At 42.1% G+C, this 16,005-nt stretch overlaps 1 protein-coding gene across 3 annotated transcripts; it reads right to left on the bottom strand.

The window, feature by feature from the left end:
• Positions 1-651: 651 nt before the first annotated feature.
• On the bottom strand, positions 652-15,441 carry sytl2b (synaptotagmin-like 2b). 3 transcript variants are annotated; one of them, XM_040184226.2, is made up of 20 exons: positions 15,302-15,441; positions 14,283-14,430; positions 13,016-13,176; positions 12,654-12,765; positions 11,694-11,742; positions 11,469-11,571; positions 10,935-11,358; positions 10,676-10,851; positions 7,652-9,967; positions 5,893-6,006; positions 5,753-5,803; positions 5,562-5,656; positions 5,348-5,464; positions 4,227-4,396; positions 3,409-3,511; positions 3,120-3,281; positions 2,828-2,912; positions 2,586-2,688; positions 1,941-2,146; positions 652-1,795 (listed from the first exon to the last, which is right to left on the bottom strand). In XM_040184226.2, the coding sequence occupies exons 2-20, from the start codon at positions 14,381-14,383 to the stop codon at positions 1,647-1,649; spliced, it is 4,797 nt and encodes a 1,598-aa protein (XP_040040160.2). In that variant the 5' UTR covers positions 14,384-14,430; positions 15,302-15,441; the 3' UTR covers positions 652-1,646. The 3 variants fall into 3 exon arrangements, with proteins under 3 accessions (XP_040040160.2, XP_077954606.1, XP_040040171.2); XM_078098480.1 differs by having other exon boundaries at positions 11,469-11,526; XM_040184237.2 differs by having other exon boundaries at positions 11,469-11,484.
• Positions 15,442-16,005: the final 564 nt, after the last annotated feature.

The following is a 16,005-nucleotide window of genomic DNA, read 5'->3' as shown; positions in this document are numbered from 1 at the left end:
AGTTTTAATGACTTTGAATCACATTTTTTATAGTTGAATATACTTGTGTTTTCCATGCTCAGCCCAAAGCTCTGTGTCATTTACTTTTTGTAGTTTTATTAATTACAGAACTGGATGGTATTAGTTTTACTCAGTCCAAACTGGGTAGAAATGGAGCCTTTTGAAGCATTGTAAAATGCATACTGGTACATTTTTAAATCTGCACTAGATAGTCTTTCTTGGGGGGAGTGGAAAAAAGTCATGAACATTTTCATGTGACCTTTTTAAGGGAACTATCACTTTAAAGCACAACGTTTGCAACCTCACAGAGCCGTTATACCCTTATGGCATCATCACACCAAGACAAACGCAACGATAATGCTTTATAAACTCAAATACAGGATATAATAAAATGGTATGATTGCAGAACTATGAACTACTGCGCACAAAACACATGAGCTGTTATGACTGCAATAGGAAACATATTGAAAGACGCAAAGCAAGTCAGAATTTGTAGTATCCTATAAACCGTAAAAAGGTTTCAGAGAAAAAACAAAAGGATATTAAATCATTTCTACTGCGGTGGAAAAAAACTATACCAGTATGTATTTTTTAATATTTTTAGTATATATAAGTGTGTCCTAGAATACTTAAAGAAACGTGAGAAAGAGGTTCATCTTTGGAGTTTATTCTCTACTCAGAAAGTCTTAACAAAGTGCAATGCAGCAGGATCTGCACTGCTTATAAAGAGCAGGAGCACAGGATGGGTGTCTGCACAAAGACACCTGCTTTACAGCAGAATGATCAAACATCTGTTCACCCCGTTCATCTCCTTCCTGTTGTCAAGGGGAGTGACGGTGCAGTCGACACAGATGTGCTAATGAACTTGAGAGGACCCCCTGCGTCTCAGTCTGACCTCTAATCATCTGGTTTGAAACGAGGTCTCCTAAAACTTCAGCCTTATCTCAGGTGAATTGAAAGGTTCTAAACTCAGAGAAGTCTAACGTTAAAAACAGGAAGATGCGTCACATTGTAAAAACACAGTGGACATTTGCCATCACACCACTGCAAGTACAGAGACAAGTGTCTTCAGATATATATTAAACAACATTAAAATACATACATAGGTGTCTATAGGTGTGTATTTGGTCTTGACCTTTTTTTACAGTTTGATTTCTTTCTGCTTCCAGAGGGTACGTTATTGCGGTGGAAACAGCAGCTAAACCTGGACTGCCCTCTCCACTTATACCTCAACTCCTTTTGACACAAAGTTGGAAAGGTTGAACAATGTTACTCTAAAATATGCACATCTGCTTGTTAGATTTCAGATATTGTAAGAAGTTGGGACAGTGAAGTGTGAAGACTAGTTCAACAAAGTTGTCTTCAAATATGTTAATATTAGTCCTAACAACCGTGGTAATTTTCCTCATGAGATATTTCGGGTGTTGCACACTAGGAGCAAATATGAAACTTTGCTCAAAATGGGTGGTATTTAGATGTAAAAATATATAAGTACAACTGTGGGTATTAACTGTTGAAATGAATGAAAGTCTGTAATATCATTGTCACTAGACAAAAGCCAGACATTTTAAATCTGTCAAAATCCTTTCCAGACTGAATTGAAATCTTTTTATGATTTTGGTTTTTATATATTTGGACAACTTGAGTTATTTGGATCCAGCTTTTGCAGGGCTGAGCACTCTTAATGGGAGCATATCCTCCACCCATTCATTTGGGGTGGCCATCATGCGCTCCCACATGGCCGCCTCATAAGGAGTTGAGTCCATCCAGTCCACCCGTGCTCCGTAACTTCTGCCTATACGGGGAGACATAGAGACACAATAATTAAAACACGCAGCCTTCAGGTGGACTCATTTAAAGTGGTGCCAAATTAGCCCAAGTTTATGATCAGTTCTTTTACACATTCATATTGTTCCAGTTTGTGTATTTTTAACCAGTACCTTTTCCAAGTCCAAGTCTCAGGCCCCCCAGCAGGCTGCTGGCCAGCCTGTCTTGGTCCCAGACGGTCAACTCCACGCAGGCTTCCGATAGATCGGCCTGTCTGATGCCATCGTACACCATCGTGTGGTTAAACGCCGGGTCTACTGTCCTCCGCAGCACGCGCGTCTTCTGGCGACTCTTCCTGCTCGTGTCCGGCAGCACAAAGCTTGGGATGAAGAGGAAGAGGAATGACAGAACTGATGTTGGGAGAGTACCTAATCTCTCCCTGGCTGACAGTTAAATACAAATGGAAATACTGATGTCTGTACGTTCAATATGGAGCTAACGTCACAGCTAGGAAAGGGTTTAATTTAGCACAAAGAGCGGGAACCTCTAAAGCTAAGTGTTGTGTAAAACTTGCTCGCTGTACACAGAGTTCCTGGGAGACCCCAATATATTTCACTACACCTGACTGCAATCACAGCCGGAATACACATTTTTGTACACATAAAACTAACAAGTCTGATATGTTAAGTAGGCAATTTATTTACCTCTGGACAGAGCAGTTTCCCTCGGTTGCCAGTCTTTATGCTAAACTAAGCTAACCTGCTGCTCCCAGAACGTCGAAAGGTATCTTAAACTTGACATGAATGACATATGCGTACCACTTAACGTATGGGTCGATGGTGGCCCTGATTGGAGGCAAGTTCTTGCATTCTTTCACCCAAATGTGAACTTCTCCAGTGTTGGGACCTTCCTTAATTAATCCTTGGACACAGAAATGACAAAATAAACACAAAATATTTCCAGAACCATCTGAATACAAAGTGTGGAATTGCGGTTTACTAAAATGCACATCAAGAAACAAAGCCTGTTTGTAAAGAAGATAATAAAAGCGTGTGCAGACCTTCGCTGCGGATGATCTCTGGCAGGAAACGTATCGCTACTCTCATCGCTCCTTGACCGGGTGATGGCGCCAGAGTAGTCGCGGTCTGAAACGTTTCACAAAGAGTAAATTGTACATATGCGGTAGATCACAAATTCTTTTGTGCAAAGGTTATACAACTCTGTGTTATATCACAAGCTCAAATGACCTCTGGGGAGGCGGACCACATTTTTCCACAGACAATCCTTTGTTATTTGATGAGAAAACAACTGCTTTGGACAGCCTGTGAGTGTGACTTTTCTTTTCTTCTTACCCTTCCTTTCAGGCCCAAGCAGTTTATCTGGGTGTGGTCAAAGTCCCACTGGGAGAGGTCGACGTCGACCTCTCCCAGGAAACTGTTCCTGCCAAAAGTGTCGTGATGCCAAACGGAGAGAATGAGCGTCTGAGTTCTGAGGTACTCCATGCGAACACGATACTGTAAGGACAGGAGAGAGCAAGCTGCTTTTGTTTTGTTTGTTATCATGCCACGTATTTGTCATTTCGGTGCGAGAACGCGCCTTTGTTTGTTTAGTACTATCTGCATTATATCTATAGATTCTTACTCTGAGGATCTCGTTGAAAGTTGGATTTCGTGTCTTCTTTTTCACAGATGTTTTCCTCTTTCCCAGGTTAGCTTTGTCAGGAACCAGGTAGCTTTTTACATACCTTTTAAAGCAGGAAAGACACACGCTCCATATATATTACCATGTGTAGTAAATCTGGTCACAGTTAGTGGAAAGAATGTATATTCTCACTCATGCACATTTCATACAACAGTAATATGTCGTCTAGACACATGTAGTAAAACGTGTCGACAGTTTGCGCTTTTTATGCATCGGGTCCAATTTGTGAAGCATAGAGAAAGCACTGGTATTTTAAGACCTTCAAATTTTCTATTTCTATTACTTCATTGTTTGCTTTTAATATCATATCCTTGTTTCAACCCTCATTCCACTATCAAACAATCCAAATGTGCTACCAGGTAAGCTCCCATAGAAACAAACGTGTAGATGGGTTTGATCACATATGGGCAGGTGTTTAGTTAGCTTGAGTTATGTTATTATTATGTGATTATGATCTAAATGCTAGAATAAAAGTGAAAGACACCAGAGACAAATTTGAATGGCTCATTATTTGTAATTCAGTAGAAGACTGATTAAGTAGAGTTTGGATGTGGTGGAGAAACTACAAGATCTATTTTTGTTTGAATTCAGCCACTATAAGCATAGTAAAAAAACAGACATTTGCCATTCTGCTGGCACATATGACAGAGACAAAAACACTGTTAGCAAGTGACTTTACATCTTAATCTTATCATGTCTTAATAATAAACAGTACATACCGTATGGAAATGATGGAATATTTAAGGCACTGTACTCACGGATCAGAGCGGCCTCTCTTCGGGTCGACTGCAGCCAGGTCTTGGCACTCAGTGACAAAAATGTGAAATTCTCTGAGCCTCTGGACATAGTTGAGGGAGAAGTGGATATTTCCCTGAACCTCCACGGTCCCAAAATCCCCGTTGTACATGGTCATTACACTTCCACTCAGCTAGGAGCACACACAAACAAGTAGGCAAACATTTTACATCAATCATTTCAGCAATAAGGGTATTTATTGAATGGTTTGTGGCTTTGGCTTTCAGAAAATCTAATGCATCTCCTGGAAATAAAAGTCAGCTATTTGCTGTCACTGTGAAGGGGAACTGCACTGATTTTCTTAGGGAGGACTGACATTTTACGAAATAAATTATATTAATCCTGCGGGGAATTGGATTGCTTCAGATCATAGTACTTGACACAGCATTGGTTCGGAATTGGAAGTTTGAAAATGAAAGCAAACAGAGCACTCCTCTTTTCTGCCGGAGGTGAGCAACAGCCGTTGTTCTGAGGTCCACTGCTCCAAAAATACATTAAACAGAAGTACATGTCTAAGTCAATCATTTCTTCTCTGCTATGGCAAAGGGATGAGCGGTCCTAGTCGGCCTCTGATTGGCTCACGCAAAGGTTCTAACCCTACCGAACCAATCTGCCTCGTCATGCCTAAAACTAACTCACAAAGGAAAAGAGACAGATTTCAACTCGGGCCAAAGATTGGTTCCGAGGGGACATGCAGCTGACCGCCTTGAGGCAACATTACCTGCTTAACTGCATAACACTTCCAAATCCCCCCAAAACTGAAAACACATTTCAATCATGTGTGAGCAATAAGTGGAATACAAAAAAAAAATACATTTCCTTCTTTTTTGGAGGGACCGGATGGTGTGTTTGACCATCTGGTCCGTCCCACGAGTCCTATGTAGATATGCACTTACTGTAAGCTTTGGACAAAAGCGTCAGCTAAATAAAAGAATGTCAATTATGAAGCCTAAAACATGTGAGACTACTCCTAACAAGAAACAAATTATTAGGTGAATCGCTGACGATCACAATGTAATTTTAAAAGCCAACGATCATGGCAGTGTAAGAGAGCTGTGGTAAGCATGCGTTAGTGTGGACATACAGAAGACATGGACGACATGCCAGACGAGCCGGTGAGGTTATTCAAAGAGCTGTCTGTCATTAGTCGTCCAGTTCGGTCACTGTCCTCGCAGGGGAAGTCAGGGTCTCTGCCAACGTCCTGAAACACAGACAGTGGGAACAGACAGCTCTTTGCACAGAGATGCAGAGCAGACTTTCACCTACTAGTCCAAAAACATGCAGTGTGGGGGGTTTACCTCCTTCTGTAAAAATGAGGGAACCGATTTGCTTATTTTCTTCAGGTGCTCTGGATCCGAAAATAAGGATGGTGACGGCGATGGGATGGATGAGACTAAAGAGTGGTCGATAGGGAAGCAGAGGATTCAAATTGGGAACTCATTTGTTTGCAAACGTATCCATAATGGAAAAGATCCGGCATTTGTTTTACCGTTACTAATGCGTCTCATGTCAGCTGTTGGGTCTTGTCTTGCTTCTTGTCCTGTAAAAAAACAAAGAAAAAAAACAATAATCCCCCAAATTGATCCGCATATCTGCACAATATGACTTAGATGTTGAGGACATGCTCACGTGGTGATAAAGAGGCCGTGATGTCCTCCATACTTTTAGCCATAGTTTTAGGCCTTGCTTCTGCCCTCCGCAATGCTTTCCTCACGAGGCTTTGACCCTCAGCATCATTCTCACCTACAGTATGTAAGAGGAAAAAAATCCATTTCCAGTTTTTCATGCTCAAATCATCATCAAATCATTAGTAAAAATATAAAAAACTAGTTTGCATTTTGAACTTTACATTGAAATACTGTAAATACAAAAATGAGTCTACTGATCACGTAACTTGTTTCTCTGTAAATGTTTCACAGGCCAGTGATTGAGCACCTACAATATGGAGATATATATGATGATAACATAATTGTATATCCATTTTAAAGTGATTGATTATTTGCAGCTGATCAAAACATACAGAATGTAAATGTTGTTTGTAATCTCTGCAGAATAAGTGAATAAATGCACAAACTGTGAAAGGTAAAGATGTTCCTAGCAACAATAGTATGTTTAAATGATTATTATTGAATTATATTGTCAAGCAACTAGACTAGGAACTGAAGGAGAATGCAGACAATGAATGGTACTTTTAAGCTATGTGATGTATGTTATAGCATCTCGAATTAGTGTTGCGATGACCTAAGGTAAAGAAAAGAAATGTCGTTCGTAATAGTCAAATAACAGTGAATCAAATCTGTAGTTCGGTAACAATGGATACTTGATGTTCTTGATGGAGGGATATAAATGTACAGGCCCTTTAAAGGGCTTTAAAACCACATAAAAAGAAAGCCGGCAGGTTTGTACAGTCAGAGAACATTCTGCCCTTCCTACAAATTAAACACGGGCAGCTGACTGCAGGCACACACGCAGCGTATTAAGAGATTTACTTCTGCCAACAAAGACACTTCACACAAACATGGTATCAAGGATACTGCTGAATAGATCACATATTGATAATAATAATTAATGAGTCTGCAAACACAGCAGGAGTTGGAACAACTTCAGTTCACATCACAACAGCTTAATTTTCAAAACAGTTTTTTGAAAATTCACACACTGAGAAAATGCTCATGTAAAGAGTTGATTTTATAGGAGATCTATATGCTTGTTTTCAACATTTAATAGCTGCTTTAAGAACTGTTTTTTATTCTGACTTTTCTCCTTCAATTTCTTTGATTTAACAAAACAGTGTGTCTGTATTGTAATACTGAATCTTAATTTTTGATGAATAATAAAAAACAATTTAGACAAACCTTGAAATTAAAACTTTTCCTTTCACCAAAAATACATCTTTGCCACTCACTTAAAATTCTACCAAGTTTCAAGGAACAATCGTTTTGCTTTTTTAATTGGTAACTTCTTGTTTTGTGGTTCTGCGCAAAACGTTTGAAAAGATTAAATTTAAAAAAATACAAATTTCCACCTGAAACATTTTTCCTTCTTATTCTCTCTTGTTTCATACCAATGTTGGTTGCTACACACACGCTGGGATGCTCATTCATAAAAACAGTAGGTCTATGGACACTTTCTTTGCGGGACACAAACACATTACTTGAAAGATTGGATTTTCTTGGTATGTGATTGGTTGCATGATCTTGTAACATTGTAATAATCCAGCTGCCACATGATTCGCATCATTTTGTGAAATTAACTGTATCTTTGTGTGTGTGTGCAGACTCGTGAACATCACATTGAACTTTTTGAATATCCCGCCTGTGCGTGCGCACATGTGTGTGTTCACGTTGGACAAGCCTTTTTTAAAAAGCTGAGTGAAGTCGATGCTTACGGTTTGAACTGATCCTTGAGTTGGACCAGGTTTCTGAAGTGCTGCTCACGGATGATTCGTGACCTGCATCTGAACTGCTGTAGTTTGCCCACGACTGGCGCTGAGTCGTTTTGCCGCCCCCTCTGCTGTAGCGCTCCTCCGAGCTCGCCGGAGTGCTGGCCCTCACCTTCCCGTCCAGGTCAATCTCGTACCCGGAGTTTTGATCTGACTCCTCGTCCTTCACAGCAGGGGGGGGAGGGGTGCGCGGGCTGGACTCGTCCGTTATGCCCAGGTAGTGCCGGTAGTCTTTGGGAACATAAGCTCGTGCACGAGGAGTCAGGGTCTCAGGCTCCTCTGGGGATCTTTTTGGCGAAGCCCCCTTTTCGGCGTTCTGCCGCTGCTTCCTGCTCTGGGAGTGGACGGGGCTGACTTCCATTTTCAGCTCTTTCTCATTAGGATCTCTCAGAGAAAACATGCTGGTTGTGCGACGAATGGATTTTCCACGACTGCTCGAAAGGCTAAAGCTATCTTTTCTGCTCTTTGGAGAAAGAATCTCTTTTCCTGATCTACTCTGGCTTTTGGAGGGTCTCTCCTCTCCATTAGCGTCTTTTGTGCTGCTTTTGGACTCAGCCGTGGCATAATTGGACAGATTTCTTTTGCCATCATTCGCTGCCGTTGGTACCGGTGGTCTTTCGTGAGGTGCCTTTGGTTGACTCTGGAGAGTCTGGGGTGATTTCGTGGGAGCAGGTCTTTCTGACACGTAGTAAATCCCTGGGTGACTGTACTTGGACGATTCCTTGGTATCTGACACGCTCTCGTCCCAGAAGTCACGCAGAGTATTAAATTGCGCCCGGTTTGTACGTAGGGTCGGGGACAACTTTGTCTGATTCAAAGGAAGAACGGTAAAGTTGCGATCATTTCTATCATCGCTGCCCGAATCATTTCCAATCGATGTCAGATCATAGTCTGACTTTGTAAACCTCTTATTGAGTCGTGATTGATTTGTACCACGGGCAACTTTAACGTCACCAAGAGGTTTGTTTTTTCTGGTGTAAAGTGGAGGCTTTTTCCATTCTTGCTCCCAGAAAGACTTGAGCTGCTTTATCTTCTCTGCAGTGCTTTCTTGATTAGGTTGACCTTGTTTGTTTGAGTGAGGGCAGTTGAGTCCGTCTTTTTTAGACGTATCCCCCTTTTGTTTAAGAGAGACACTTGAATGCGTGCATTGATCCTCACCATTCACTGCCTGTGTATCTTCACTGGAACCTCTATGCATTTGTGTTTTAGGGGGGATTTGCTTATCACCTTGAGTGTCTTTCATAGATGGGCGGTTTTTGGACGAATGGAGCTTCTTGGAGTCGGGATCTGTAACCAGGTGAAGCACTGGAATAGTTTTTGACAGGTCGTCTTGCAGAGAGGTTTTTCTAGATGGGGACATACTGTCAGGTCGTGCACTGGGCTGGATGGGTGTCCTTGGATGTGGACTAATTCTGTTTACGGATAAAATCTCAGTGACTGAGCCTCTTCTCTCAGCTACTTGGGGACCGGTTGCTGACTTTGAAAAATCTGAGTTGAGAGTTGGGTCATTGTTGTTTGGCTGAGTTGAAGTATTGATCACCAGACTGTGTGCAGGATCTTTCTGTTGTTCGCTTGAATCCTCAGAATTTGAAGCGGATTGATAATAAATTCCCTTTCTGTTGTATATTCCTGTCACAGTGGGCATATCAGGCGCTATGTGTGGTTTAGTTACCTTGTTGTTTTCTTTCTCCGCTGAAACATAACCAGATTTTTCTCCTTTCTCTCCAGGCTTGATTGATTTGCCGATAAGTATTCTATGGCCTGGGTGGCTTTCCTCCCAGAATGACGTCAGGTCAGATATTTTGGGTGGTTGGCTTTTATCGTTAATATTGTTAACTTCTTGTGACTGCATTCTTCCCCTGATATCATTTTCTACTTCTTCTCGGGTTTCTGTGTCTGTAGCTATCAACTCTTTAGCCTCATTGGATTCTCTTCTCATTTTAAGAGATTCGTTCTTTCTGACACTTATAATATCCACAGTTTCCTTTCTAAATGAACCTTCATCCGTTGATTTGCTTATGTCTGTGTGTTTATCAGAACTCTGCATGGCCTTCGGACCATCGAGTGTCCGTGGCAAATCGATGCTGTCTGTGCTGCGGCTGAACCAGTCAAGCACCTTAGCAATGGAGTCCTCGTCTCCACCGGTTGGACTGGTTGTCTGAGTCGATAATTGAAACGCATGCTTTTGATTTGATTTCATCTTTGCCTGCTGATCAGACTCATCAATGAAGATGAGATCATAAGATACTGGGGGTTCTGGATCTGAAAACACAGGTATAACACGTTAGGTTAAGGGTTAGGAGTCAGCCGTGCTCGCTGCACTGTGAAACTACACTTTGAATCAAATGCTAATATCAAAACGCTAATATTTTTAAACCGACATGGCTAACATGCCAATGTTTGGCATTACTTGTGTCTGTTTACCACACTTATGCTACCATATACCATACCATACCATGGACTTTACCAAAACAATATTATTTCTTTATGCATAGCAGAAAAAACAGAAGCAGGAACTTCAATGTGAAGTTATTTGAAAATCTGTCAGCCTAAATCGCATGTTTCGTGCAAGGAGTAAGTCCTACAGTGTATGTTCGGCCTTATCTGTGACTGCGTCCATGACGGAGTGACGGTGAACTTTGTTTTTTTATCCACGACTCGACACACTTTCTCAAAACGCCTCGTCTTATCTGTTTTGTATTCCATCGACTGCCTGCTTACTTCTTACTCTCCACTCTTATCACGGCAGAATTTTGTTAACCAAAAGTATTTTCTGTTTTTGAGTTTGCTGCAAATTCACATATTTAGACCTCTAAAATCAGAGAACAAAAAATATCGCATAGCTCTTGAGGAAAGTAGCTTTTGCTTCATTTTAAGATCCAACGTCAAGGTACCGCTGCCTCAGTTAAAGTTCAACTACTTCAAACATACTTTTAGCTACAGTAAGTAATCCCTTTGGTAAAAGCTCACCCACGGTGCTTTGGGGAAGACTCAGATCTTTCGGCCTCATTCCTGTACCCACACTGCTACTGTTTTCTCTGTATGGATCCTGAATGCCGCCTGTGTGCAGAACAACTTCATCGTGTTGTTCATCACTCGTCTGTGGGATCTCAGTGGATGCATCGCTCCTGGTGTACGTGGAAAGTCTGAAATAATGCAGGTTGTGAGATGCTATGAAGGGAGAAGAGAGTTAATTAAAATGTCGGGGTCAGAGGAATGGTCCACTGACCTGTCTCTTGTGATTGAAGGGGGGTGTCTCTCTTTCTTCAGACCGGAATCCAAATAACGCCGAGACACATCGCAGAGCGGCTGCTGCGAGTTTTCTTCTCCAGCTTCGGATGGCTGAGCTGCATTAGATACAGGAAAAACGCTTTTCTGCGGTATTTCATCTTGGCCCTTGATGGAGGACCAGTTGGAGTTCTCGCTGGATCCTCGCTGGAGGCTCCGTCTCGGGGTGGGGACATTTCCCGCCGTCCCTCCCGGAGAATCCAACGCCAGGCAGTTGCTATCTGACTGACTGGAGGTACGTCTGGAGCGAAAGGTCCTCTTCTTCGGCACTGGCCTGTAACCCAGAGAAGAGCCCTCTGATGTGAGGGAGCCCGTTGAAGTCCGGCGGCTCTCTGCTGGGTGTCTCTTCAGCGGAGATATGGGCTCTGAGGGAATCAACACAAGTAAGGCTCAGTCTAGATTTTTGGTGCAATATTGCACTGCTAATGCTTTTCACATGGATTTGTGTGGCCTGCATTTGAGTGTCAGTTCACACCTGTCTCGGGTGGCTCCTGGTCCCGACAGGTTGACACGTCATCAGTATTTTCAGGTGGCTCAACAACAATAAGGGAAGCACGGTTGAAAGGGTTGTGCCGCGGCTTAAAGTACATTTTTTATAATTAATGTTTGACACAACAATGTTTTCAATATGATTGTGACAAGGTTGCAACAAAGAAAGGGGAACAATCACAGAACAGGGCTGAGCAACACATTTGCCTACCGTTCTTGGAGAGCGGACCGCTGAATTGATATTCTCTTTTTCTGCATTGCTGTGGTAAAAACAATAAAAATATCAATCTAGGAAAGATGAAATTAAAGGAAATACGAACGCTATACAGCAATAAATTAAGTGCAGTTTAACTATGCGTGCCTGCTAAAAAACATCTCAACAACAACGTTTTTTTTTCCTGAAACTGTTGGGGTAGTAGTGTGCATGACTGGTGCTTGTTGACTCGTTATTAATGCTGGTTTCAAAGTGAAACTCAAACCAACTCAAACCAACCTAATCAACCATAACATCAATGGGAGGTTGGAGAGCATCGCATATAATCTGGAATGTGGCTGAACAAGAGGATTTGTGCAACGTTAATTGATTGATTGCATTTACAAATGCATGTTTGAAACAACTTTTACTGGAATTACTGCGCTATTGGGCAACAAAAAAAAGTTTAAGCAATTAAATTCGTGGATGTCGCACCACACATAGTACATCATGGCCAAATTGTAAGGACTGAAAATTCTAGGAAAGGATTTGTCGTAACAAGCGGATACTTTTTTCCTGCTAACAGGAAGGAGAGGAACGTCCTGATCCTGGTGGAATTTAATTTCAGAAACAACCACCACAATAGCACAATCAGCCACTTCTCATTCAGTGTCATCATGCAGGGAGCGCTGCTGAGTTAATCCCTTAATATGTCGAACCACGTCCAGCAGTGCTGTGAGCAATCGCTGCAGCCGGGCTGTAAAATAGACATTTTACCAGTAAGCACCACCTATGTTTGCACAGACTGAGTCACAAGACACACAAGGCACACACACACACACACGCAAGTAGTGTACACACTGTCAAAGCGAGAGAGCGAGGAGCTGCTCCGGGGATTCAACTTGATTGAGTTATTTAATGGTATTCGAGGACAATAAGTTAAGAGGTTAAATCCGTGAATAACAAAGGAATGTGTACTTGATCTCCTGCGGCTGCAGAGCTCCTGAACATCTGGCCGGTTTAGGTGGAGCGGCGATGTCTGAACCTCGACTGCTGGGTGTCTTGAGCCTTTCAAGTCTGAGAGAACCATCTGCAGCAGAAAGGATCTTTGTTTACACCAGCTGATATTGATCTAAACATTCTGTTTTAGAATGAAACATTGCAGTAAGTTTGTTCAACTTGAGTTTGTTTTCAAGCCGAACTGCAGGGAAACACTTGATCATTCAACACAGAAAATACATCTAAAGAAGAACAGGTAAAAATATGAAAGCCTACTGAGGTAGCAAAAAGAGCTCTAACATTTGCTTTAAAACCAGCCCTTTGTCAACAGAAGAACTCACCTAAACCCGCTTTCCTCTGTTTCATGGAGGCCAGGATGATCTCTGAACCATGGATTTTGTCCATGTGTCTGCGAGACTTGGCCTCATAAAACCACTCTCCAGTTCGGTACTTCAGCTGGGAGTCTACCTGCGTCTTGCTCTCAGGTGTCCGCTCCAGTTTCCTGGAGGCGAAACACAAAAGAGACATGTACAAATGTCACAAATGTCATTCATTACCAGTGCGACACATGTTCATTCTAGTTGAGTGGCTTTTCGCAATTAATGTTTTTAAGTACTTTCAGCGTATTATCTCCCGAGGCATTTTATGAACTGAGCTTAAGATGGTAAAAAAAAAGTTGACTCTACTGCACTGCAATTACAGTAGCACATGATCTATCTAATGGAAAGAATTCGGAAAACATTCTCATCAAGTTGAAATTGAATCAGGGAGAAACCGCTCCAACCGCATCGTCCGTCTTGATGCAGACACGGCGGTCATGTGAATAAAGGGTAGCACTTTATTACAGGCTGTTGGTTTAATCCTTTTACACCAGACCGGCAGAGACACAGGAAGCATTCAGCCTCCCGCTGAGAAAAGAAAGAACTTGGCCAACCAGCTCCATTAAACCCCCCAATGAAAAGCACAGTATTTCATTAGACTTTTAAATCACGTTATTGACATGACACATCTTTAAAAAGGGACTCTCTTTTGTTGTTTACATGCATGACTGCATTTTGTTTAGGGAAACAGAAGTTTCGTTTTCTGCACATGGGAGGGATCAGCCTTTTGTTTGTCTTAATAACAAGCCTTGAATATACACAGAGGTTTGACCCCCCCAAAAGAGAGCTGTTCTTAAAACGTTTTTCTAAAAGCAGGCGGTATGAGGTGTCTCTCACCATCGAGGCCTTTAAGGGTTTCTATTCTTGTCCTTTAGGGCAGCATGACCGTCTCCCATGTGTGGATTACATCTTGACTTTAATCTAATTCCCCTCCTCAGCAACGGCGTCTGTATCCGGCCCAGCTGTTATTGTGTTATTCCATTATGGCAGGACAAGTATTATTTTGACTGTCCCACAAAGGCATCTTCTCACATAACGGGCAGTGGAAGGACTTATCTAATCATTCAAATTACATCAGCTGAGAAACACGACATTAGCTCGAATGCTGGCCAAAGCATTTCTGCTCAGGTAAAATAACCCGAGCTGGATGTTACTGTCTTCTGAAGCATTAACCACAAAAAAGAAAAAATAATCCTGGGATGTCAGAGGCTGATAGATTTCTCTCTACCTTATTCTTTCCTCCTCGGCCTTCTTCAGTTCGGCATCCCTCCTCATCACCGACATTATCACCCCTTGCTCCTCCTCCGTCAGGTAGCTCAGGTCGATCATGGTGTCTCCTCCTGCTTCTCCCCGCCTGCAGCCAGCTGGGTCTGTCACTGTCATCGTGGGAAAACACAAAATTCCCATTGGACCAACCTTAAAAAAGGTTGTGTCTTTGTTCCATTGTTTTAAAACCTTGTTAATGCCTAGTATGTACCTACGTCAATCAATCATAAGGGTATGAAGGACGTGACAGACCGTCTTTGACTGTTTTCAACAGAAAAGTGACCTAAACCGTGCCGTTCTTTTATAACCACCACAGTGACTTCTGCACAACAAGCCTTTAATTATGTGGCTACGTTTAGTTCCATTTCATTTATAAACATCCGCATGATTTAAATAATAGGTAGATTTCATCAAAGGAAGTATGAGTACAATTTACCAATATCCATTTTGTTCATCAATATACTACCTCAAAATATTTCAGTGGGAAATGTTAAACCACCAAAATCACTTTTGATACTGCGTGTACATCTCTACGTGTTCACAATGTATCACGTGTGCTCCTTTTTGGGTGTTTCTTTCGGTGACTCTTTGTTTACACATGGGGTAAAAAGTTACATAGACTGTCATGGCACGTTTCTGCTTTGTAAAGAAAATGCACATAAAATGTTTTTGTTAGCTGCAGATTCAGAGACAAAAAAAAACAAGCTGTGGGGCACCGCTGGAAAGGGGTCCAAATCTATTCTTATTAATGTATCCATATTTAAAAGTTGTTGCCTATTTTCCCCATTCAATTCATTTTTGATTAATGTTTCTTCTAGTGAAACTTGTTTAAAATATAACCATAACAGTTTGACTTATCTTTATAAAGATTCTAGCATGTTAGACTTAGTTGAATTAGACGACTGACAACTTTTCTGTGTTTATGAGAAAATATCTTAGATGCCTTCAAGTTTTCCTGAAACACGTCAGCGTGTCGCCTACCTTACAGAACGTCTGCGGGTTTGCCGAAAAACGCTCCTGTAACTTCCATCCCGACGTGTCACTGTACAAAGAAACAGGTGGAGTGTGTGTGCAAGTGTTTGCCTCCTCCAAATACTGCTGCAGATATTTGTGTGCTTGGCTCCTCCCGGCAGGAGCTGAGGAGAAGGGATGGACTGTGTGTGTGTTTGGGGGATGGTGGAAGCACCTGACCGCCAGCTTAGAAGTTACACGTTATCTGTGCTGTAATAGCAGATGGCCTCCAGCAGGTGTCCTCAGTTTCAATATGTTGACGTCTCACACACACACACACACACACACACACACACACGTTTGACAAAAGGGTGTGGACGCGGGCAGGCCGGAGGAACCGGAGGTATCAAGAGCTAACATGTTTACAACACGAGTGATGGATTACATCACCACGGAGATGGTCCCAGTGTGAGTCAGCGCTGCTCCGTAGCTTCTAACATCGGCTCACAACTCCGTGGAAACCAGGCTGAAACTGAAGAAGCCTCTCCGGTGACCTACTGGTAAAATGATGCAGCCCATGTAGGATGTCTTTCTAACTGATGCCTTAAGTGTGGATCGGGCTGCTGGTGGATTTAAAAACATGAAGATCATGTTTTCATATATTTTGTGACCCAATAAAATAGTGCCAGTGTATAAAACAGCCGTCCCACGTCATTCCATCGGATGGTTAAAGC

Source organism: Gasterosteus aculeatus, chromosome 1 (assembly GCF_964276395.1).
Source record: "Gasterosteus aculeatus chromosome 1, fGasAcu3.hap1.1, whole genome shotgun sequence".
NCBI lineage: Eukaryota > Metazoa > Chordata > Actinopteri > Perciformes > Gasterosteidae > Gasterosteus > Gasterosteus aculeatus.
This window is presented reverse-complemented; position numbering and strand designations above follow the sequence as displayed.